A 25,267-nucleotide genomic window follows, 5' to 3' on the forward strand; every position below is an offset into this window, starting at 1 on the left:
CCGTTGTGCCAAGTGTGTGTTTGTGCGTTTGTGTGGGGAACGCATGTAGTTAATTTGGTTGACAGCCGAGCTCAGCCTCCACATCTCCAAACAAACAAACTCCAGCCAGCCAGAGCAATTTACGGACTCACAAAAGTTATGGAGGTCAAACACACACAACCGACATCATGTAAAACTCTTTATTAACTCATACAGATGGATTATGTTGTAAACAAATGTCACTTTTTCTTTTAAACTTCAACAGTGATTGTCAATGTACTCACAGAATCACACGTCTATTTTGCAGTTCAGTACAATGCGGTTAAAGAGAAAATGTAATTACATAAAAAGAGTGAATCATTTTTGTAAATGCTCCGGATTTCTTGCTGTTGAGCTCGATGACGGGATCAATGCAACTCTCAAGTCTGTACAGTACAAACGAAGCTAGACCGCGCAGTCCATTAGCTTAGCACAAAGACGGGAAACATTTATCCCGGCTTTGCCGAAAGGTTCACAAACTTCAGCCGAACTGCAATTTTTCTGTATTTTTTTTTTTTTACAATTTGGCATTTATACAGAGCAAATGCACAAGATCTATCATTACACTGTCAGTGCTCGTGGATGGATTTTGCCACCCTTGGACGGAGCCCGGCTCGCTGTTCCCATCAGTTTCCAGTCTGTGTGTTAAGCTGCTAACTGTAGCTTGATATTTATCATATACAGACATGACATTATTTTACTCTGAGCTAGTGAATAAGTGTATTTTAAATAAAAGCATACTATTCTTTTAACATCAGGTGTAGTTGTGGAGAACAAGCGCTAAGGCTGCACAATAATTATTTGTATTATAGTTTTTCACTAATTCATCAACTCCACGTCCACTTGTGCGATAAACACACGGCAAAAAAACTTGGATATTGCACTTATTGATTTTTGTAGTTGAAAGAGAATGTCGGTAGAAAAATTTCACCGAGCAATAGCAGGATATTCAAAGCAGCGGAAAGGCAGAACTGAGTACACTTTAATGTCTGTTAATTAAAGCAAGTATTGCGTTATTCAACAACATAATTGCTGATTTTCTTCATATTGTGCAGCCATAACAAGAAAATCTTTCCAGAGCCATGATTTATTTTTTTTTTTTCACCCACAGAAGCCTCAACAAGCCAGAATTCATTGCTGCTTTTGCAAACAACTTCGCTCACTTTCTGTACATTCAGAACAGAAACTCAAGGACAGGTTGCGTTTCATTTCCTGAGGAATGTTATTGGGAAAAGGAGGAAAACAGGTGAAGACAAAACGAGCAAACCAAGTACGTAAAGAACAATATATTGTTACAAATTGTGGGCACACTTAAAAATCGGTGATGAAAGAGACAAATGAGATGCAAAATCACCAGTATGAAGAGAATCTGAGGTAAAAACGTCTTTCATTATGGGACCATTAACCTGGAACAAACGCCATTATTACAAGTGGTGAATAAAAGTGGATAAGAAAAGTTTCCTTTGCAACCAGCGGGTGTTAATATGTGTGCGCGCGTGTGTGTGCGTGTCCCCGTCCGTCCGTGCGTACGTACGTGTGGCTACACCGCCGCACCATTACCAAATCATATTTCCATAAATAACAAACTTTCACAGACATTTATGCAAATGAAAGTTTGACTTTCAAGTGTGAATTTGTCATTCAGAGTAGACAAGCATTTCTCCCGACCTTTATAAGTGAGTCAGTCACAGTTTTACACATTGCAAATATCAGACGAAGTAAATTAGGCCAGAACGGCCCGTATCACACACACAAACACTACACATGAGTGTAAAATCATCATCATCATCATCAAGACAGGCCGGACTTGCGATGATTGCTCACATCTTATTGGCCTTCCAGGTCAGGTAGGAGTTCCAAGTCACAGCAACAATCTGGACGACACCCAACCTGCAAGCAGGAGGAAATTTGACATGTTTAATTTTTTATGATTAAAGAGTGATTTCAGGCTGTTAAACATGATTTTAGGAGTTGAAACAAGAAGAACAATTGCAGTGTTTAACTACATTCAGACAAATACGCATTAAGAAAACATAACATTTTAAGTGATATTAAACTCAATTTAAAAGAACTCAAGGTTCAACCTAATACAAGAGTTTTCAAGACTCCTTCAGATGGCCAGATCCGCCAAATCACCCAGTTTAGAGTCTCAGACGTCACATGTGACTGTCTGTTTGTTAAGAAAGCCACACTCTGACCTGTAGTGGAGTGGAATGAAGTAGAAATTGGCGATCTGGACCGGAGGCCAAAGCTGAAACGTGAACAGATAACACTCAATATGATGCACAATATGAGGGCGAGTGCAATAATTATACATTATTACATTATTATGTCTAAATAAAATGGCAATGCGTATGGGAAAAACTCAAACTTACGTAATAGTTCGCGATCAGGGCATCTGTGTAGTCCTGTGAACAATGTAAAAATAAATAAATAAATAAGAAGTTATTATATTATCATAGTGAGTCACTGTTAAATCAGGAAAGTGATGTGTTGGAACTCCACTTGGTGGGTTAGTTTTGATCCAAAAACAATGCCACATGGATTTTTGCAGCCAAAGAAAATATCAGCAGATGGCCAAGATATTGTTGAGCAATCAGGAATGATCAAAATCTCTATTAATCCCTGTAGATCTAGTCACTTTGTGGTATGGAAAATATTTTATTTTCCTTTAATGTTCACCATCCAGGCAGAGAATATGTTTCTGCATTTAAAGTAAGAATTAAATCAAGAAAAAAAGGCTTCTGGGCGGTGCATGTTAGATGGTGGAAGCTAGCTCATTTATTTCTTTTGTTTTAAACAAAGCTAGATAGAACTAAACAAATTTAAAAAAAAAATTGTTTCCATTTAAAATATAAAGTCACTCCTAATTTACTAGTGCAGCTCTGAGTCTGTGACATTTTATTTGATTGTGCAAATTCTGTGAAAATCTGATATTTTGTGTCTTTTAAGATGATGATTAAGTGTCCAACATCTTAATTTACTGCTCGCTGTAGAATCAACTACAGTCTCCATAATGTAGAGAAACGTGAAGGAGTGCACTTCAGACACAGCTTTTGTCTCCATCCATTGAACTGAAGCCTTACCGTGTCTCTGTCCGTGGTTCTGAACTAATTAAAACCATGTGTCTTTAAACCTTGAAAACCTGCAGTATTTACTTACAAACAAATATACAGAATATCCTGCACATATACAGTAGATAAAAGTATTCTATATATACGAGAATTTGATAGCGGAAAAGTGCGTCAACCGGCACTGCGAGCTTAACACTCAGTCACGACTGTTTGCCGTCCTGCTCCTCGACGGTGCAATGAGCTCCCCTTTGACATCAGGACAGCAGAAAGTCTCTACATCTTCCGTCGCAAACTAAAAACACATCTTTTTCAACTACACCTTGAATAAGGAAAGTAGCGACATACTCGCACTTTAGTAGCACGTAAATGTCTCTTACTGACAGCACTTTGTAGTTTGACTTTTTTAAAGAAATTGTACTTTCTTGATTCTTGTTGTTCTGAGTTTGTACTCACGGTTGAAAGCACTTATTGTAAGTCGCTTTGGAGAAAAGAGTCAGACAAATGAAATGAAATGTAACGCGTCAAAACTGTACTTTACTTGGCACGTGCACTTAGTTACTTAGTGTTCCACCAATGGGTCCAACAATACAGAAAGAAACGCTGTTACTGCAGTGAAAGTGTATTGAGAATTGAAATAAGTGAAAATGTGAGCTACAGTTCTTTTGACTTTGCTAAATGATGAAACAAGTGGTGGCGAAAGCAGACTTTTGTACTGTTTGTGTATTAACACACACACACACACACACACACACACACACACACACACACACACACACACACACACACACACACACACACACACACACACACACACACACACACACACACACACACACACACACACACACACACACACACACAGAGGGTGATGAGGCAAAAGAGTCACACAAAAATGATCTACGCTGTCTACCTCAAAAGGTCACTTCCACTTGCCTCGGCATATAAAAACAACGAGCCAATGTTCCAGTCTCTGTTTTTCTTGCAGGGTTGAAACTGTTTTCTAATTATGGCCGAACAAGATACTTTGCCACCTGAGGTAAAATTGCCTCCGCTGACCGCCGCGTCAGAGACACGTCAGAGACACGCCAGAGACACGCCAGAGACACGCCAGAGACACGCCAGAGACACGCCAGAGACACGCCAGATCGGCTCCTCCAGGGGTTTCTGAGCTGCTCTCAGTGTCTCAGACGAATATGGAAGGATACACAACGTGAGACATGTCAATCAAACTATGATTTTGGAAGACTACTGCCAATTTAACGGAGGAACTGACATTTTCTTTCAAGGATTTTTAATCATTTACTTTTTGTTTTAATAACTTCATCTCCTTTCATTGCCTCCAACCACATTTTCATGTGTACGGGAACGTAGCAGGTAAACAAGAAAGACAAAGGCACGACAACTGTGTTAGTGAGCGGCTCCATTTCGTAATTCGTCTCACATTGACTCGGTGCCGGCGGCCTCTTTGTGACCAGCACATTTGTCATTTATTTTCTGTCCTTTCTAACATTTACCAGGTCGGCCTTTCAGGTCCAACGCGCCTCCTTTTGTAAATAATTGATGGTAACCAGCAGCACGCTGGGTAAGCAAAAAGGCGGTCGGACGTTTGAGCAGCTGGCATACAAATACACGCACACACGCACGCACACACATATATGAAGGTATGAGTCACTCTTCAGCCATTTGCACAGCCCCCCCCACCTCTGTCCCCTCTTCCGTCGCTCCCTCCATCACAGGAAATAGTTTCTAATAATAATTATGAGAGGTGAGCATTGGAGGTCAGAGACTGTGTGCTCTCATTTACCTGGGCTGTTCATACAGAATGAGAACTGATCTCCAGCCAGTTTGTGTCAAGGCTCGGGTATAAATTGCAGCACACAAATAGAGTCAAATCAGAAACGAAGACGAGTCCAGGACCAACTTAAAAGGTTATGAAGGAGTCTGAAGTTAATACGGACTGTAGTTCATGACGAACTGGTCTATTGTGGTATTCCGCATGCTTCAGGCAAACACGTGCCGTCTCTTAGAGTTTAATTTTATGAAGAGTCATGTAGAGTGTCTCGTCCATCTAGAGACAGTTTCGCTTGATGGCCAATCTTGGAAGTGGAAGACGTTAAATAACGTGGAGCAGTTCTGGACTCCCAGGTGAGCCTCTGAGCATATCTTTGAAGAGACGCTCACAGAGACTTCATCTTCGAGGAAACTTAGTGGCCTCAGATAAAAGATATAAGAAGGAGATTCCAAAACAGAGTTGACAGTGTTTCAACTTGTAACCTTCCTGTCTTGGGAAACAGAAAGCACCAGGAACAAAACGAGGAGTAGCCCAGAAGATGTCTCCCTCCTTTTGAGCTCTGGAAGGTGCTATAGTCAAATCAATATTCTCAACTCCGTCAACAAAGTGACTGAGAGGACTGGAGCCCCATACATCGTCTAGACGTTTGTTTTACTAACAGCTTGTCTAGTCTTTTATGTTGTGTCTTATTATCCACCCCGGTGGACGATAAAGATATACTATATTCCCACCACATACAACCTTGTGGCTGTGAGGACTGAAAGCTGCGACACGGACGGAGTTACGCCCTCGCGGCGCAACGCAAAATGACGGCCAACTCACCCTCTTGAGCTTGGTGACGTTCTCCTCCACCGTCAGTCCGTTCAGAGCACCGGAGATGCAGAGGAAAGCTCCCAGGAAACACGGAGCGAAGCACAACTACGATGCACAAGTACGAAGAGAGAGAGTCAACTACACAAAGTAAAGTAGGAAAAAAAAGCAAAGAAATCTAAATCAACTTAAGTGGTAGTTAAACACTAAATTATATTCATCAGTAGGTTACACTACGTGAGTGAAATAGTTACCAGTTCAATGTTGGACATCCATAAATCAAGAGATTGTTTAAACATTACTGTGTTTCTACCCGTTAAAGGAGCGTTACTTCTTTGCACTGAGCAGCCCCATGTGATAAGTGTCACGTGAAAAGACAAAATTGCTAAAGCTTGAACTGGTTAAGCTCAGAGGACGTCAAAAGACATCTAAAACACTTGACCTGAGCTTGTTAGTTTGGTACTTGAGGTCCTTGATGTCAGTGTTTTATAGCTTCTTTTTTGTTTTATTGGGGAATAGATTTAGTTTGGAGGAAGGGGGGGTGGCTTTGTGAAAACAGTACATAGCATCGTGGTGCTAGCAGGAAGCGTTGCACCGTGCCAGACATTTTTTAAACATGTTTGGTAAGAGGAAAATAATACGGGGCAGATTGTTTCCTCGCCCTCATAAACTGAGCATTAAATGTGCAATTTTATACTTTCATTAAAATCTTAACAAACCTGTGGATTAGGTCAAAGAAAAGAAGGCTGCATCATCATCATCATCATCATCAGTAAATGACGACCCAAGTAGAGAATTAAGTTAAGGTCTGATGAATTTTACATGCTCCTTCAGAGAGACCTGAGACCCTGATCTTTGTTCAGTTGTTCACGCCGGTGCTACAGTGACGCGAGATGACAACGACGTATGAAACTGGACTCCCGTCTGGTATTCAGGTCTGAAGCAATGAGGCCACCTTGAATCTCGATGGCTCTTTTGTTACTGACACAGAGGGAGCACGGTACACATAACTATTCAAGGGAAGAAGTGGCCTCTTTTGCTTCAGTTAATATTTCAGTAGAGAGGAGAGCTTGAAAGCTCCAAAGCCTTGTGGTTCTAGTCTAAACTTTCTTTATCTGCTGCAGTTTCAACACGAGAGGGCAGACTGAAGAGGGCGAAACTGTACAGCCCGCTATGACAGGAGTTCCTTCCCATCGGCGCGACAAAGAGACGTCTGTCAGCCTGATGTGAGGAAATTGTATCCCTGTTGTCCGGCCTCATCCACCCTGTTAGGAGCAATCAATGGGCGCAAAACACACAGTGGTATGGGATCACTGAGCTGAAAGCACTTTAGTTTCTTTGCCATGCTTTTGACCGAGGACCTGAGTCTATTTTATTTAAGGCCTTCAAACTTCGAGGACATGTCGGAACCATGAACAGCAACAGGTAGTAGTAGTAGTAGTAGTAGTAGTAGTAGTAGTAGTGAGGGATACTTTTCTTACCTGGTCAACCAGCATTTTCTTCATGGCAACACTTTTCGTTCCTCCAACTACCAGTCGGTCTAAAACTTTGTACCAGCTGCCGATCACTGGACCCTTTGTTGTAAAACACACAGAAGACAGGAGGATTAATGGGGCCTCCACTTGAGCTCTAAATATTTCTTTAATACATTGATGTCTGAGAAACATTCCACTTAAGAAACCTGGGGGGTTTTCTGGCTATCGCGTCGCTCCCTGAACTTTAGTATCTGCATGCGGACTGCAGATCCATTGACTTGAAGCTAGCTAAACGTATATTATTCATGTGAGGAAGTACGATGCATGATGTATGAGTTATGAGACAGTTGTCACTTGCCAAATAAAAGACCAAAACATGCCTTGATGCGACGCAAATCTTAAGTGAGAATTGAAGAACCACCTTCAAGACAAACGTCTGTACGTCTTCTCTTTATAATTCACGAGGGCGAGGCAGCCGATTGGCCGAACATAAGACGATTATGGGAATATAAATAAACGTTGCTGACGTCGTACGACGTCTGAATGAATAATGCAGCTGTCACGGGACTTGAAGTGAGTGAATTTACAAACATACAAAAGGCATGAGAAACCGCTGTGCAACATGGATGAGCATGTGAGCGTCACTTCCACAAAACAGGTCTGCAAATGGGGAGAGTTGTATACAGTTGGATGTTGAGCGGCCATGGCTAAGGGGCAGAAGCGGGTGGTGGTCGACAAGAGTGTTATTATTTATTTATTTTTCAATGAATAGCTCTATTTTGATTTGCTTTTTCATGTTTAACAAATAGCCACCATAAAACGTACATAATGAGATATATATATAGATATATATAGATATATATATATCTATATATATCTATATATATATATCTATATATAGATATATCTATATATATATAGATATCTATATATATATATATATATCTATATATAGATATATCTATATATATATAGATATCTATATATATATATATATATCTATATATAGATATATCTATATATATATATATATATATCTATATATATCTATATATATCTATATATATATATCTATATATATATATATATATATATATATATATATATATATATATATATATATATATATCTAGATATATCTAGATATATCTAGATATAGATATATCTAGATATATATATATATATATAGATATATATATATATATATATATATCTATATAGATATATATATATATATCTAGATATATCTATATAGATATATATCTAGATATAGATATATCTAGATATATCTAGATATAGATATATCTAGATATATATATATATATATAGATATATATATATATATATATCTATATATATATATATATATATATATATATATATATATCTATATAGATATATATATATATATATAGATATATATATATATATATATATATATATATATATATAGATATATATATATATATATATATATATATATATATATATATATATATATATATATATATACATATATATATATATATATATATATATATATACATATATATATATATATGTGTGTTGTTTTGTTATTCATGTATTTCATGTACAAACACGAGTCACGGGGATACTTACCACAAAGAAGAAGCCAATGCCCATCATCTTTGCCGTGCGCTGCACGTTGTGATCAGCCAATCCTCTTCTCTCGATCAGCTGTTGGGAGATGACATCACCGACACCCACCAGAGACCCTGGAGGACAAACAAGAGGACAGATGCTGTGTCTGAGCACGGTGGTGACAAAAATGTACATGGAGTTTAATATTTTTGAGACATTTTCTCTGTAGCTTAAAAGAGAATCTTTTTTTAAATTGGAATAGAGGTAGAATCTTTTTTTAGACCATAAATACAAGAAGTCAAGTGATATAAAAACTGTTCATGTCAAGTTGCTTGTTAATTTAAAAAAAAAAAAGAAAAGAAAATGATTCCCAACATTCTTCTGTTAAACAAATGCTGCATGTTCCCCAGCTGACAGTGGCACATTTGCCAACATCTGCATCAACCGGACAGAAAAGCACAGGTATAAATGATAATGTGAGATAGTTCCACAACACACAATAGTGTGAAAACCTTAAATAAATTTGGTACAAAACGACAACTTTCACATGACATGTCATGTGACCTATTGTCAAAGCAGAAAACTGATGAGTTGAATTAAGAAATCCATGAAACTCCTTTCAGGATGAGATTTAATGCAATTTTTTCCATGACTCATTAAAAAAGAAAAGACATAAAACTCCTGCTCGGCAGTTGGAGAAAGCTCCGGCCACCAGCTCTAGTGCCCAGGTACCACACTTATATAGAGCCAGCTGAACAAGAGCTAACCTTTCCTTAAAATGTCATGGGAAAAATAATAAAAAGGCAGCATGGGTGACAAGATGGACAGAATGAAAATTGTATACCTTTAAGAGCCGTAAACACTTTGTCACTCAGAACCGTCAACACTTAATTTTATGAAGGTTTTTTTAAAAATTCCCCTTGGGGATTAATAAAGTACATATCTATCTAAGGTAAATAGAATAGTTTACACAAATACCCCTCAAACAGGTTTTCTTAAATATGCATTATACACGAGAAGGCAGACGGGTGGGCTGTTTTTGAGAGCAGGTATGAATGACACAAACTCGCACAAAAATCCTGCCCAGTTGTAAAAAAAAGTAGCTATTTTCTTACTTTTTTAAATGTATAAATACATTTCCTGTTAAGCATGGGACGGTATGAAAATTTCACAACGAAGTTATCTTTGGCAAAATAATTGCAATTTTTGTCGTTATCCAATAATCATCAAAATATGCGGAAAACTATAAAAATGCAACAAAACATACAGAAATTGCGTTACCTTATCTTTATTGTATGTTTAATTAGCAAGTTAAGTATAATATTTCCCTCTGAGATGTAGCGAGAAGAAGCACAAAATGGAAATTCTCAGGAAATGTACAAGTACCTCAAAACTGTACTCAAGTACAGTACTTAAGTAATCGTGCTTTGCTACATTCCACTACTTCTAAAGATAGGAACATTTAAATAATTTAAAAGACCAATAACCTCTGGTTGATGACGTGCTTCAGACAAAAGGTGACCGTTGCCTCCATCTAGTGGTGATTAAACCGCACTACAATTAAATACTATGGTCCATTTTCCAATTACATTTGTTTTATTTTCATTTTAAACATTTGCTAAGGTCTTTGAGACATATGAAGAGTTACATTGTGCAGTAATAGTAACAGTATTAAACGTGTTGCTGACTTTCAGAGGAAAGTAACTTTCAGAGTTTCTGTAAAGGTCAAAAGATGCTGAGTGTTCCCTACAAGTGGCTTGGTAAATTGCCTTTTCACGTTCTTAAATGCTGTTGTTGCTGTTTATATCAAAATGCAGTTATTTTTTAGTCATCTTTTTGGCATCTTTGTGTTCATATTAACAGATTCCCCCTTTACTATCCGAGTTGAAAACATAGTTATATGATTATGGCGTAATTTCAAGTTAGTCTAATTGCATAAGTTGTTCATGTTGTGTTCGTAGAAAACACGTCTTGCATACAATGGCTCTTTCGACAAAAACTAAGAATTTAAGAGAACCTAAGGCAGTATCATATAATTGATTCATTTGTTTGTTCAGCCATCACTTACACTTCCCTGTCTCAGTCTGAGAAAGAACATGTCTGCAACTCCTAATTGACCAAGATAACTTGGTGTGAGATATATAATGCATACAATGCATTTGCATCATCAGAGACCACATTTAGGCTCCTCAAGGTACTTACAACCAACTTGAGTATTTCTATTTTCTGCTACTTTACCTAAATGACTTTGCAGATTTAGATGGTTAGTACACATATACCAAGGACAACAGTGAGTGAATTCATATGTATAATCCAGTATTAAAATATCTAGTATTCTGAAATGAACCAGTCAGCCTATTGGGTGCGTTGCTTTTGGTACTTTGGGTATGCAGTATAAGCAGCAAGGAGGAGTTATTCGTACCAGCGGTCACTAACTGGACTGTCCAGGGGTATTTGGTCATCAAGACTTGGTACGATCTCCACAGGCTTGCCATTCTCCCTCCTAGGAAGAAGAATAAAACAATAATCACAAAAACGAAATGCTGCAAATATGTGATTTTCCAGTCATGCACCCACCCCGCCCACCGTCAGGCAGACAGTTAGACTCAAAACGAGCCAACCCCGCTAATGAGCTCCGCGATATTGTCAATTATCGGCTTGTCGATTAGTAAAAACTAGTAAAAACACCCTCCACTGAATGAAAGGGCGAAATAAAGTTAGTTTTTAATTAAGGTGTGCACTTTGACAATATTCTGTCAACGCCGAATTGAAGAGTGTCTTCAAATACTTTAGTTACAACAAAAAAACAGGTTGTGGTACACAAACAACAACGCAAACGACCAAGATAACTTTAAATTGTCGCATTTTGGAGCTCGGTTCGGCGTAACGTTCATTCTCTTCCCGGCTAAACGTCACAAGTAAACATTAGCAGCAACTTTAATGACGCGTCTGAATTAATTAACTTTGACTGCGTCAGGTTGCTGCTAACTAGCTTAAAGTCTGCAACAACTTGTGAATCAATAAATTTCTCACGTGATTAATGTCGATAAATGGCGTGAAAGAATATGACAGTGAGACAACTGACCTGCTACTGCTCACAAACACAACTATCACCGCACGTTACACAACTCCAACATGTGTTACTACTCACTACATAACAGTAGACGTAACGTTTTATCAAAAGTGCACGTGAACCTGCAGGGTGAGCTGCTGGTGATGCGTTCACGTGTCGGCATCAGCTCCGAGTTTTGAGTCCTACTGTTAATGGTGACACAAGTAATGCAGACAGGCTCGTTCACTTTGTTGTAAATTATATCAGGTATTTAAATTGAGAGGTTTTCAACTAACTTGTGTTGCATTTGAATATAAATCCCTTTTTGCAAACTATGTCGCGTAAAATTGTTTAAAAACGTATTGAAATTTCTCTCCAGTAATACAACAACTTAAAGATGTTGGACAGAGATGTTATTGCTTCATCAGGTCACGTCAATAATATATGATTTAGATGAAAGCATAATCCTTAATATGCGCATACGAAGCAGAATGCATCTGCAGATAGCTTTAAATGGTCTTTTACACATTGCAGTGACAAAATATAGAATAAAAACGTCCACGGTAGCTTTATTGCTACTTTATTGGGCTTTAATGCAAAAATGTACACTTGCCTTTTCTTTTTAGCTCTAATCTTGCTCCTAAATGTGTGCCATACAGAGTAAACTGGATTTTTTTCCTACAATCTCAGAAGGCAGCATTCAGACTGCAGCGTGTGTCACATCCGCTGCAAACAAGACATATTTAAGTCTTCTGCCCCCCTGTGGTAAACCCCGGTACAGGTTAAAAAAATAAATAAACACATAGTTGTTTAAACTCACATTTATACTCGTATTATTCTGTGTAAGAATTATTTCAACAAAATCACAGACGACAAATATGAATGTATAACATGTGACCAATGGCAAACAGGTAAGACACTCTAGTGAGCGTAATGGTGATTATCTTGAAAAGTGCACATGAACTCTTAAGACTCCGTAGTGAAATGGTTTGAAGGACGCTGTGGATGAGGCTGCCGGGCTCTTCTATGGACTTAAAAGGGTGACGTTTGTGTGTGTCTCACACACACACACACACACACACACACACACACACACACACACACACACACACACACACACACACACACACACACACACACACACACACACACACAGCTATTTAAAATAACATTGGTTGGCTAAAAATAAGGTGACTTGAGGCTCCAATTGCGCAAAGAAATCTGAAATACTGTACGTACCTTATTATTATCAAAGGGTAAAGCAAACTAAAAAGACAGTTTTCCACTAAGTGAAGACTTAGTGTTAGCCATTCGTCTAGCTTATTTCTTTGAAAAAGCGAGTAAAACACGACAAAAGTACTTACCTAGTAGACATTGTTGGAATGATTCGTCTGTTTGTTTCTGCTTCTTACCTCAACACGTCCCAATGACGGCACGTGAATGAGGAAAGGGTGAAACTACATGTGTTTCAGTGCTGCGGCCTATTCTTTTTAAAATTATTTTCTTCTTAGAAATTCCATGGATGTCCCCCTTTGAAAATGAAATGCTTTTTTATTTGCATGAATGAGTCCATTTTGGAACTAAAGTAAAATATGATTGAACTTTCTACAAAGAAAAACTGTATCTCACTTGATTAAAACATTAATATTTGGGAAATGAAAATAGAAGCAAGATTTTTTTTTATAGGTGTAGCAGTAATTTAGGCAGGTGATCAAAGTGTCCATGAAGCAATATGTAACTATAGCACAGAAACTCAATACAAAACAAAAAAATACAGATGCATCCAAACAATTTGACTTTTATTTACAAGCAGCTGCAAGCAAGTGGAGATAATAATCCCTGTTTTTGCAACTAAGAATCGCAGATATCCAAACCTGTGGGATTTGGGTTGACTGTGAGCCAGTTACCAGAGTCAGGGTTTTTTCAGGGTTTTAGTCCACTTTCTCAATCGTTGTCCCAGATACTCAGGACACTTTACATTATTAAAAATATGAAAACGTCCTGAAGCTTCACAATCAGGAAAAAATAGGCCTCCAATGATGAGTCTTTTTTTTTTTTTTACCATTTATGTTTAATTGTTTAATTGTGTTTAATTTGTTTTCTATAAGATTGTTTTGTATGTAGATACTGTATGTGGCATTTCAGGGTTACACAGTTCAAACAGTATCACAACAATAATGTGTATCACTACTTGTGTAAATATATGTATGATATGTATGCACTGTGCAACAATGCACAACACTCAATGCAACTAAATGTATTATACTATTCTTATGTTTATGTGTCATATTTCATGTATTGTCTTATACTATTAGCATTTATAGTAATTTTGTTTGTATTCTTAATTCAAATGTTTACTTTAAGCCTTAAGTTATTGTAATTCTGTGTGGAAGAAGGATCTCTGCACATCCTCCACATACTATATTTAAATACACTTGCCACTTTATTATTACACTTCTCACTTTCACATAACACTTACATTCCATACACTTTATTTTAACTTTATATTCTACTGAAGATTCAATTGTAATTATCCATCCTCCCATTTATTGCACTCTGTTTAATATTAAATGTTTATTTTTAAATACTGAATCTTTTCCCATTAGTGCGCTTTTCAAATGCATGTTGCGCACGCACATCGTGCGTTACGGGTTTTCGCTCCACACCCGGAAGCTCTGCACGCTCCCGCACTCGCCTCTCTGCCGCCTTCTTCTGGCACACAGGAGTTTAACTTCTGCTCTCATATGGTCAACTTACTGACGCCCACCGTTCATTGGTAATCGATTCGGGTTTTGAGAACAAAACGAAAAGAAAAAAAAACCGGCTTCGGGTGAATTTGTGTCTCGCGGTACCGCAAAGCGGAAGGCTGAGCAGCGCGCGTGCCGAGCCGCAGTCAGCCAGTGACATTGACACGTTAGTGGTGTTGTGGTGCTGTGCACAAGTCAATGTGTGCACGGTAACGCGCGGCTCCGCAGCGCTTCCCCTGCAGTTCCCCCAGCGTCTGCTACCATGAGCGAATACTTCAGCCTGTCGGACAGTGATGTTATCGGCTTCGACCTGGACCACACGCTCTGCCGCTACCACCTGAAGGAGACCTCCAGGGTGAGCGTGCTTGTTTGTGTGTGTGTGTGCGTGTAGCGCGTGCAGCTAGCTCCGATACATAATCATACGGTGGCCGTGACGCTTCGACCCGCAACACATCTGTATTAAAAATAGCACGCAGCCGTCAATACGCTCTCCGGTCTACTTGTCGATTCGGTTTCCCCCTGCACGAATGCATTGTGTTGAGAAAGCCCTTTTTTTTGATGCGCTTGGTGGCTGAGTGGAGAGGGATGTGTGCAAAGGGGGGATTCGATGCTCCTGATGCTGCAGTCACTCTGCGTGACTCACAGGTTGAACGTCGGCGGCGGCGAACATACATGTATCTGAATCCTCCCATGTGCAAGTCTTCTCGTGTCATATACTGCTTGAGGAGCTCCAGTCGACCACAGCTGGATTCTGTGACACCGAGTGGCAAAACATAAATGACTGTTGAATTCCCATCCAATCATTATGACCTCGTTCATCAGGCCTGGAGTTAATGTATGATCTCTCTTGTCCTATGCCAGTGCAGCAGCCTAGGATTGGGGACACTAAAGTGGTGGCCCAATCAATAGATGATTGACTACCACTGATAGGATTTATATATTTTCTAAATGGTTGATTCAATTAAAAAAAAACCTGTCCCAAAACAGACACGGTCATGCAAAGGATGTCTCTCTAAATTGAGTGTGTGCTAAAGATCAATGCATAGTGCATACTTAATAATATTACGCCAACTTTACAGTAATGATCTACCCATAAACAACTTCAATATCTTGATTAAACTGCAACAATTATGCCATACATAAAATCAATCATGTTGATGTTTACATTGGATCAAAGACGTATTAATATTATATGTGTCACTTCATAAACACACAATGAATTAACAGCCTACTAAGTAGTTGCTTTTTTTGCTTATTGTTGGGGTTTCCAGGTCTAGCATGCTCATCTGGGCTGTTTCCAGGAATTTCCAGAGGCAGTTTTCAGTTAAAAAGATCTGACCAGCCCACACATACATACATACATACATACATACATACATACATACATACATACATACATAGATACATACACAGTACCTTCGGCACCATGCGGAAAGAGTCAGTACCTATATATGTTCCTTCGTGTTTGAACGGGTGAAAAAGATCTAGGAATGTTCATAATGTGACCTAGAATCAACTTTTGTGTCTGAGTATGTAGCAAATGCTTGCTATTACAAGTTTGTAAGATGTCAAGGTTGTGTTTTCACATTTGATAACAAATTTAATTAAATGAATAATCCCCCTTGCCCTCAGCAAAAAAAATCACCTTGTGCAGTGTTTTGTTGGAAGAATAATATGACTGTGCCGCTCGTTCTTTCCATTGATGATGTTATTTCCTCCTTGTTTTTGCAGCTGATCTATGAGAGCTTTGCTGGGTATCTGGTGGAGCATAAAGGCTATGACAAGGACCTGCTAAACCTAACCCCTGCTACTTGGGATTTCTGGTGAGTCAACAACGGTAGCGGTTTATCTGCCTGTTTTTGTTTTAAGACGGCATTCATTTTATACATATGGTTAAAACAATACAATCCTATGATTGTGACACTGCATCACTTAGAAACTTGCCCCTTCCGTATCTGTGCAAATCCAAATAACATAAATATTCACATTTCTTTCACTCTGACAGACTGAAAGCATTCCTGAAATCCCTTTCAAGGCCTAGATACATTTACCAAGCAGAAAAGGTGTTATGCACACATAAAAAAAGCATACAGCATTTTTAAGTTAATACGAAGAACTTAAGGAGTTTTGCGTTGACTTTGGTGCTCCCTTTAGACAAAAGTGGTTGTGTTTCTGAGCACCTGTGTCCCTACTTACAACAGGAAGAAACAAATTGTTGCAGGTACTTTGAGTTGAAATGTGGCTTTAGCAGAGTGCAAGTTAATCTCTCTGTCCTCTGGAATTATAGGCACCTGCTGAGTGATTGTATAGAATGCTTGCTGTATTTATTTACTGTATATTTACCTTTCATACTTTTGTGTACAGTTTTAAAGGACTAGTGGTTGATCTGGAGGATGGGAACCTTGTAAAGCTGGCTGAGGATGGAACTGTCTTGCGGTATGCTCTTTGGTGCATAAAACATACTAGATCTGTCTCCCAAAACATCTCCTTTGTCAACGTTGTCATCACTTTTACTGACCTTTTAAAGTAGGATAATAGAAACCTTGTTTTATCTTGGTTGATTAGAGCTACACATGGAACCAATGACCTCAGCACAGAAGACATCATCAAACATTACGGTCCAAAGAGGGAGTGGAAGCACTTCAACAGCCTCAATACCTCCTTCACAAGATCTGGTATGATGTCTATGTCTGTCTTTATTACCTATTAGCTGTATGATATTTGCTCTGATGTAGGCTGAAGTGTCCTTCTGCCTGGGTTTCTTCACATACCTGTCACTAGATTTCGTTGTCTTATGTTTTGGTCTTTGCAGCAAAATACTATTTCTATGACAACTACTTTGATCTACCTGGGGCTCTCCTCTGTGGAAGAGTTGTGGACATGTTGCGCAAGGTAATATTTCAATGAGTTATTGTTTCAATTGAATAGTTGAAATTGGAAAAACCTTTTAAATTGTAACTTGTGTTTTTTTTCTTTCTAAACAGCGAGGAAATGAGGTGAATTCCGACTTTTGGAAGGACATGGTTGCTGCCATCGACCACAATTACAACACAGCTGCATTCAAAGGTACACCTTTTAATCCTAAGAATCACAGTCTATTTCTCATTTCTAATCTTCTTGTCAAGGACCCATATTGTGAATAAGAACAACACAAACACACGATACACACAATATTTTTCTTTTTCAAACTAGAAGTTTTATTCTGTGTTTTGGTCAGTAAGTGGTACATAACTTAACACATACAAAGGGGCATAGTTGTTTAACAAAAAGAAAATGCAGTTTGAATTTCTAAATCTGTGTTGTTTTGCGGATCACCGTGCTTGTGAGAATGCACTGGTCTCTAATGACATACAATGTCATTAGAGATCCAAGTTGTTGTTTTTTTGTATGTATATTACAGGAAAATTCTTAAACAACAGACAATAAAGACAAACACAAATAAAAGACATGCTGTAAATGTTACAGGCAGTTCTAAAGCACCACTTAAGATATCTTCCAATATTGTTTCATGTTTCTTAAAATTACAAAGGCAGGCACAGGGTGAAGTGGGGAAAGGGATCAATTGAAACCAAATACAAAATTGTACTCATCATTAATACCTCTGTAAGTCAATTAATTTGTTGTCAAATTAAATACTTTTTAAAATTATTGTAAATATTTGAATGAGGCAGTTAAACATTCAAATTACAATCATACATTGTTTCAATCTTCATTCTCAATTTGGAATTTATTAGTAGTTCAATTATTTGTAAGGTTTTGAGGTTTATCTGGATTTGTGAAATCACGTTGAGGCAATCAAGAACCCAGAGAATGCGCAGTGAACATTATCTGCTGCAAATATGCCATTACTCTCCTCATCGGGGACCTGGACATAGACTCTGTCATCTGCATGCAACATTAGAACAGTACTGCCTGACATCTGATCCAGGAAGCCTTTGTTGTACTCGTCATAAGTGAACATAACTGGCTCCTCGTTTTTGTAGAGGGCCACCAGTGCATTGGCACCATTGACATGCACATGATAACTGAAATAGTAGAGGCCTGGAACCTGGCAGGTAAACACACCACTGTGATCATCATAATGGTGCTCCCCGTTGTATAGAACCTGGTTGAACTGAATAGGAGATCCAGCTGGGGGGTAGGCTCTGGTCAGCACAGCACTGAAGGCAGACATGGGAGACTTCACCATCTCATGAGACATCATGACCTCGTGGGACTTGATTGGCATGCTCTTCTCATCGTGGTAGATCACCTCTCCTGGTTGGCCAGGAGGACCAGGAGGACCGGCAGGGCCTGGGTGACCGTCTTGACCTCTGGGACCAGGAGTTCCAGGGGGACCCTCAGGACCAGAAATTCCCTTAGCTCTCAAGCCAGCTGGGCCAGGTGGGCCTGGAAGACCTGGATGGCCCTTAAGTCCAGCGGGACCTGATGGACCGCTGGGCCCACTTGGTCCCATAGGTCCTGGCCTTCCATTCTCACCACTTTTTCCTGGTCCTCCGGTGAGGCCTGTGTGTCCTTTTGGTCCTGGGGCACCATTTGCACCAGGCATTCCTGAGGGACCAGCATGGCCTTGGACACCCTTCTGACCTTGAGGACCATTATGTCCTGGAATTCCTGAAGGACCTGCTGCCCCTGGGGAACCTGGTTTTCCAGTGAAACCTTGAGCTCCCTGTTCACCCTTGGTTCCCCTTGGGCCTGGTGGACCTACCAAACCAGTGTCGCCTTTGGGTCCCTGTGGGCCTCCCTCACCCTGGAATCCTCTTGCGCCCTGTGCACCAGCTTGGCCATTAGGACCAGTTGCACCTGGCTGACCAGTAAAACCAGTTGGGCCTGGCTCTCCTTTCTGACCAGTGGTTCCTGGAGTACCGGGGCCTCCTCTGCTACCTGGTAATCCATGTTCGCCTGTTTTGCCAACACCTGGCATGCCAGTTGAGCCTGGCTGACCAGCTGGACCCTGTGGACCTTTAGGACCCATAGGTCCAGGCATACCTGGGTTACCATTCTGGCCTGGTTTTCCTGAGGCTCCTACACCTGGAAGCCCAGTATGACCCTTTGGTCCTTGCATACCCATTGGTCCAGGAGCACCATCTCTTCCTGGCACACCACCTTTGCCAGGTTCTCCGGGATAGCCAGTTGCACCAGGAATACCAACTCCAGGTTTGCCAGGCATTCCAGATGGCCCCATTGATCCAACTGGGCCTGGTGGTCCTTGAGCCCCAGGAATTCCATGGCCTCTTTCTCCTTTGGATCCTGGAAGACCTGGAATGCCAGGATGTCCCTTCAAACCAGACTCACCTCTTGGTCCCACTGCTCCAGGGAAGCCAGAAGGTCCAGGTTTTCCACTGGAAGAAATTCCAGCCGGTCCAGGGGATCCATGGGAACCAGGTGCACCTCTGGCCCCCATTGGTCCAGGTGCGCCAGGTTCACCTCTCTGACCAGGGAGGCCTGAGCTACCTGGTTTTCCATGACCACCTGGGGCACCAGGTTTACCAGATTGAGAGTAGCCAGGGGGTCCGGGAGGACCAGAAGGGCCTGGTTGTCCAGTATGTCCAATACCGCGCTTGCCGGGAGGTCCAGATGGCCCCATTGGTCCTGGCTCACCCTGAGGACCTGGAGGACCTGGCTGGCCTGAAACGGCTAGGGAGTAAATAAATACAGACTTAGATTATACTACAAGTTGTAGTGTATCATATTTTTCTTTGATTCATTTGGTTAAGTTTTTAATGTTTTATAATTGGATTTAGTGCACTGTTATAAAAATTATACTACATAAGGACTACACAGTATTCCACATGTTGTTAAATATTAAATACGATACACATAGAAGCCCACAACAATTCCCAGAAGGAATGAAAAACTGAAATGGGTGTCTCTTTTAATCAAAAAATGGCTTAATTTTGAAATATGTTGTGCCTTTTCAATCCATTACGTAAGATGCCTCTTGGTTGTTGAATGAACCTAGGTTTAGCATTGTTTTCCATATTACCGCAACCTGACATAAAACACTACTCCCCTTAATTGTAGGGCGGGTTTTGAGGACAGCGCTCTGTTTTTTCTTCCCAGGATAGTCTTTACAGCATCACTGGTCTGAGGTGATGTTGTCACAAAGCTTACGTCTGTTGGCGTGGGAGCCAACACACCAGCTCCTGTGCATTTTGGTTTAGTTTACCCAAACTATACTGCACCCCTAATTTTCTGCACTGCTCATGGCATGGAATGTATAGTTAGTGGTTTACAAATGGTCGACCTCGATGCACTTCCTGCCACATAGTGTAGAGTTTATGGGCAAGGTCAAATTGGTGTACAACACAAGTTTGTTATTTTCATGCATATTTCTCTCTTCTATATTTATCACAAAAGACAATAACACCCAGCCTATTAAAACAACATGTGGCAGTAGGGACATTGTTTTGTCCCCTTTCATTCATTTTATTTTTTAAATTATAGGCTTTATTTCATTTGTTTGTCAGTAGAAAGGTGACATAATGAACGGACAGAGAGATCAGGAATAGCTTTCAACAAGGTTGCCTGGCCAGTTGCCAGGGTGGGCTCGCCCTTGGGCCAACAGGGCATCCAGTGGTTTTCTCACTTAAATTGTTTGTCAGGAATTTATTTTATTTTAGAAATTATTGTGCTTACCAAGGCTTTAAAATCAAAAAGGCATGTCTGAGAAAAGTCCCACGGCATTGCTTTTATATGTCATAATTCTGGATGCGTACTTGTCAAAATGTGTCCAATACTGTTGACCTCTCTTTTAAAATGTTGTTTTGAGAAGCAAATGCTTTGACAGGGCTGTCATTTTTAAGCCACATAAGTATGTGCCTGAAAACCCCAAAGAGGACATTTGAGCCAGAAGTAGACTTTTTGGCAGCCAGAAACACCACAAACTGGAGGTGATGATACTGGCCATAACAACTGAACCTCATATGACTATGGTCATATTCAAAGTTGCCTTCAATAAACACCCATCTTAGTCGGAGTCTCTGCATTAAACTTGCTGTGGTTTGTTTGTTGGATTCACTGTTTGAACTGCGTTTCTTTGCAGTCTGTGTTGTGTTTTTTTCTTTCTAATTATGTGGCGTGAATTTAATACCACAAGGCAGTTTGTTAGGGCGGGCCTGCAACGTGGTAACAACATCTGCATTGGAGATTTGTCTGATTTTATGCTCTTATTGTCGACTTTCTGTTCTATTTAAATGCTGAGGTACGGCGTCAAACCACATCAGAAACAGAACTGGGGGAATAAATCCCTGTGTGTCAAAAGCAGAATTGTAATCCTTGTTTACTTGGGATATAAAACATAGTGTTATGCGTCAACCTGGCAGTTACACCATGACCACTGCTTTGATTTTTTTGTTTAACTACTTCCATCTTTAACCTTTATTTATCCAGAGCACAAGTGCTCTTTTACACCTATTCTCCACATCACAGTTGTATACAGTTGTAGACATTCACAGTAGTTCAACCAGTTCAACCACAGCCAATGAGACGCTGCATTGGACCGGCTGGGTGTGCACCCTGATGACCGCTAATGAAGGAGGGCGACGTTTGGGCCGCCTCATTTACTGATGTGTATGAGCCCACAGTTTGACAGGTTGCATAAGAGATGAGCTTACTGAAAGGTTAGGAGTAGTGGTGATGAGAATAGTTTGAATCTATACTTAAAGAAGTTTGTCTGCCATATTTTCAGGGTTCACAGAGGTTATCAAAAAGGTTATTAAAATTATACCATTAATTGGATTTAACAGAGGGTCACAGTGACCTGTTAATTCGTTCAAAGGGAAGTGTATCATCATTTCTTTTTTTTAAATTGAACTGCAGTTCTATCCAAGTGTAGGCTGGAATTCTATATTTCATTCATGGATTTCTTTGAAACTTCTTTGGTGGACGTCTCCCTTGCTTTTCAGCATCACAAGTTCACTTCTTAAAGTCTGTAAGCATATGACCTGAAAATGTCATCACAATTTGAACTGAAAGTGTCACCTGGTGCTATTTTGCAGGTTAATTTGTCTCTTTTTGTTTTAATTGTTGAACAAAGACAATGGCGCCGATCCAGTCTGCGAGCAGTTTAACTGTGCAGCCTGCATTGATTTGTAATAAACAATGTTCTTGACTGAAGCTTAATTATTATATTTAACACACGTACATGCTACTCCAGCTTATATCTTCTAGTTTAATTTGAGCTTCTGTAATTGTACAGATTTCAGCATCTCACCTTAACACTGGATTGCCATGATTGTTCCCAAAGTTAAAAAAAAAAAAGTTTGACATATGTGACTCACCTTGGCTCTTCACCGGGTAGGCAGACTTGGTATTTTTTGGCATACGGTAGTACCTATCAGCGGTCGCCTCAGCCAAAGCTAGGAGGACGAGGAGAAGGCTTGTTACCCTCAGGTCCATCTTGGGAAGCTAAACCTGCAAAGAAAGAATCCATTTATTAGAAGAAGCATCGTTGCATAATCAAGATTATCTCAGTGTGGCACGGCACCTGTGCTGCTGCGCTTCACTGACACTTGATGGTGAAAGTGATGCGCAGTGCGGTTGGTGCATCAGTTCATCAAGAAAATTGGTTGTTGCACATAAATATCAGAATGTTTTGTTGACTTTTCTATCACTTTTGCAGAAAAGCTGCTTTGAAAAGTAAGCCACTTTTACCACCAATCAGAACAAAACTTTTCACAGGCACTAGAATCTCTCCCAGTGTAAACGGCCATAGCACATGGCTCATTACACTTGTAATGCTGCTCTCAGTGAAAGTCAGGCTTGCAGTTTGGAATCCCCCATGCACTAACCTGGAATCAGAAAAAGTAACGGCCACCTTACCGGGAAGGTTCACGCTCCAGAGAAACAGTTGTGGAGGTCGGAGGCTGCTGTCCCGGCACTGCGCTGTTATATCCTTAGTTGTGGAGTCTGTCTGAGAGGCAGCTGCTTCTTCCCAGGGCACTGGACTCCAGGTATTTATACCAAGCCGGTCTCCGGCATCGTGGAGGATCTACCTCGCGTGGAAGGCCCTCCCTGCGCTGATGTCATCTTTAATGATGGGTGCCATGTCCTTAGAGGTGGGACCATCACTCTGTAGTGACAGGCCTGCCTCCCTCTCCTCCCCGTCTCCTCTCTCTTCATCTGGTTCCCTTTGTCTGTGCAGAGCAGCAGCACCAAATTTTCTTTGGGTGAAATTTTAACATAAATCAGATTTAGGATTTATCTCGGTTGTCGTTGAATTTGTGGTACGCAGTTGTGCAGATCTTAAATTTAACATCCTTTCTTCAGTCAAATATACACATTAATCACTGTGTTTGTGCTTTTTGACAGATGAGTCAGACGTGTTAAACACTCTGTCCTTGTGTCCTTTTTTAGCCTGGATTTGCATAGTTTTACTTCACAAACACTGGTGTTTATGCCTAAAAACATCATGTTATTGACAAAATGGCTCGTGACGGTGTGTTTTTCTGGAAAAGTAAAGAATGAGAATATTTTCCTTCAGTCTGAAGTCTATTTATTGAAGAGGCTGTGGTAAAAACATGTACCAGACAGCTATTTTCTGTCAGTTTTGGTTAAATCTGAAATGACTTGAATTGAGTGAAATCATTTTCACTGTTTTGTTTATTGAAATGTTCATGGCATACATGGATTAATAGTTCAGTTATTTGGCTTAAATACCCATTTCCAGACAGGTCTATGTGCAAAGGTGAACGAGACATATATAAATATTAATAGTGATAATAAAACTGAAGTAAACAAAATCTTGACTCCCAGCTGTTAACGGATGCTGGAAAGTTGTTGAAATTCTTTGTTATTTGACTTTTTTTTTGTGTTGACAGGATGTTTTAATTGAGATGTATTGAACTCACCATCAACGTGATATGTGCTGAAGTTTAAATTTCACATGGTAAAGCCTATCATGATGCTGGCAGATTTATGTCTGTATATCCTCTCTGTGATTTTTGCAAACTGGTATGCTGAGTGGTTTGCTGCAGGGATCCACAGTGCCGCTTTAAGACACCAGGAGGCAGAAGTGAGGTTTTGTTCCTGCTCCATCCTCTGAGTTGAATGTGTGCATACATATCATGCTCCTCCGTATTTCCTTTACAAACTAAGGGACTAAATAGAACTGTAATGGAAAATGTCATACAGTATGTGTTTACTGGAACGTAGGCATAAATGCTCTGTGCCATTTAGAGATCAATAACAGAATGTATTGTCGATCAGTAGAATCATATCATAATTATACTGTCTCTAAACTGTCTCAGAAGCACCTTTGGTAGGTGTGGACTGCAAATGGATACAGTACATGGCCGTTGCCAGCAGCTGGTTAGCTTAGCATAGCACGAAGAGGTTTTTATACGGAAATCGTGTCCGCTAACACGATGACGCGAATTGCAAGCTAGCCAATTTCGAACTAGCTCATTTCCAGCTAGCCAATTTCAAGCTAGTCAAAGTCAGCCGCAGGAGTCTGGGTGAATTAGCTGACGTTATCAATTCAAGAGAGTATTTTGTGACATCAACTAGCTCGCATTTCATTCACGTTTGCAAGCAAGTCAACATTGACTTACATTTTCCTGCTAAAACTACAATATCACAATATATTTCATGTGTAGGCACTATGTTGTTGCATGCTGATTGTTCGTGGAGCCAATGGTCAAAATAGGATATTGGAGCTTTACAAAGAGTAGCGTTATTCTAAATATTCTAATTTC

The 25,267-nt window shown here is 39.8% G+C and overlaps 3 protein-coding genes across 4 annotated transcripts in view; 1 reads left to right on the forward strand and 2 right to left on the reverse strand.

The window, feature by feature from the left end:
* Positions 1–165: 165 nt before the first annotated feature.
* mpv17 (mitochondrial inner membrane protein MPV17) lies at positions 166–11,983 on the reverse strand. Its single transcript, XM_068576499.1, has 8 exons — positions 11,857–11,983; positions 11,194–11,274; positions 8,790–8,905; positions 7,176–7,268; positions 5,707–5,802; positions 2,394–2,426; positions 2,217–2,269; positions 166–1,908 (listed from the first exon to the last, which is right to left on the reverse strand). The coding sequence occupies exons 2-8, from the start codon at positions 11,264–11,266 to the stop codon at positions 1,839–1,841; spliced, it is 534 nt and encodes a 177-aa protein (XP_068432600.1). The 5' UTR covers positions 11,267–11,274; positions 11,857–11,983; the 3' UTR covers positions 166–1,838.
* Positions 11,984–14,480: 2,497 nt separating this feature from the next.
* The window catches only part of nt5dc1 (5'-nucleotidase domain containing 1), a 47,845-nt gene continuing 37,058 nt past the window's right edge, over positions 14,481–25,267 (forward strand). For both annotated transcript variants that reach the window (XM_068576650.1, XM_068576652.1), the window contains exons 1-6: positions 14,481–14,925; positions 16,302–16,393; positions 16,935–17,006; positions 17,136–17,245; positions 17,383–17,462; positions 17,555–17,636. In XM_068576650.1, coding sequence (XP_068432751.1) covers positions 14,833–14,925; positions 16,302–16,393; positions 16,935–17,006; positions 17,136–17,245; positions 17,383–17,462; positions 17,555–17,636 — 529 coding nt within the window. In that variant the 5' untranslated portion in view covers positions 14,481–14,832. The remainder of the gene's footprint in view (positions 14,926–16,301; positions 16,394–16,934; positions 17,007–17,135; positions 17,246–17,382; positions 17,463–17,554; positions 17,637–25,267) is intronic.
* Positions 18,352–22,970, reverse strand: col10a1b (collagen, type X, alpha 1b). The gene is made up of 2 exons (XM_068576649.1): positions 22,853–22,970; positions 18,352–20,207 (listed from the first exon to the last, which is right to left on the reverse strand). The coding sequence occupies exons 1-2, from the start codon at positions 22,968–22,970 to the stop codon at positions 18,352–18,354; spliced, it is 1,974 nt and encodes a 657-aa protein (XP_068432750.1).

This window comes from Clinocottus analis, unplaced genomic scaffold (genome assembly GCF_023055335.1).
Source record: "Clinocottus analis isolate CAN_PGR_092001 unplaced genomic scaffold, fCliAna1.0.p SCAF_15, whole genome shotgun sequence".
NCBI classification, from domain to species: domain Eukaryota; kingdom Metazoa; phylum Chordata; class Actinopteri; order Perciformes; family Cottidae; genus Clinocottus; species Clinocottus analis.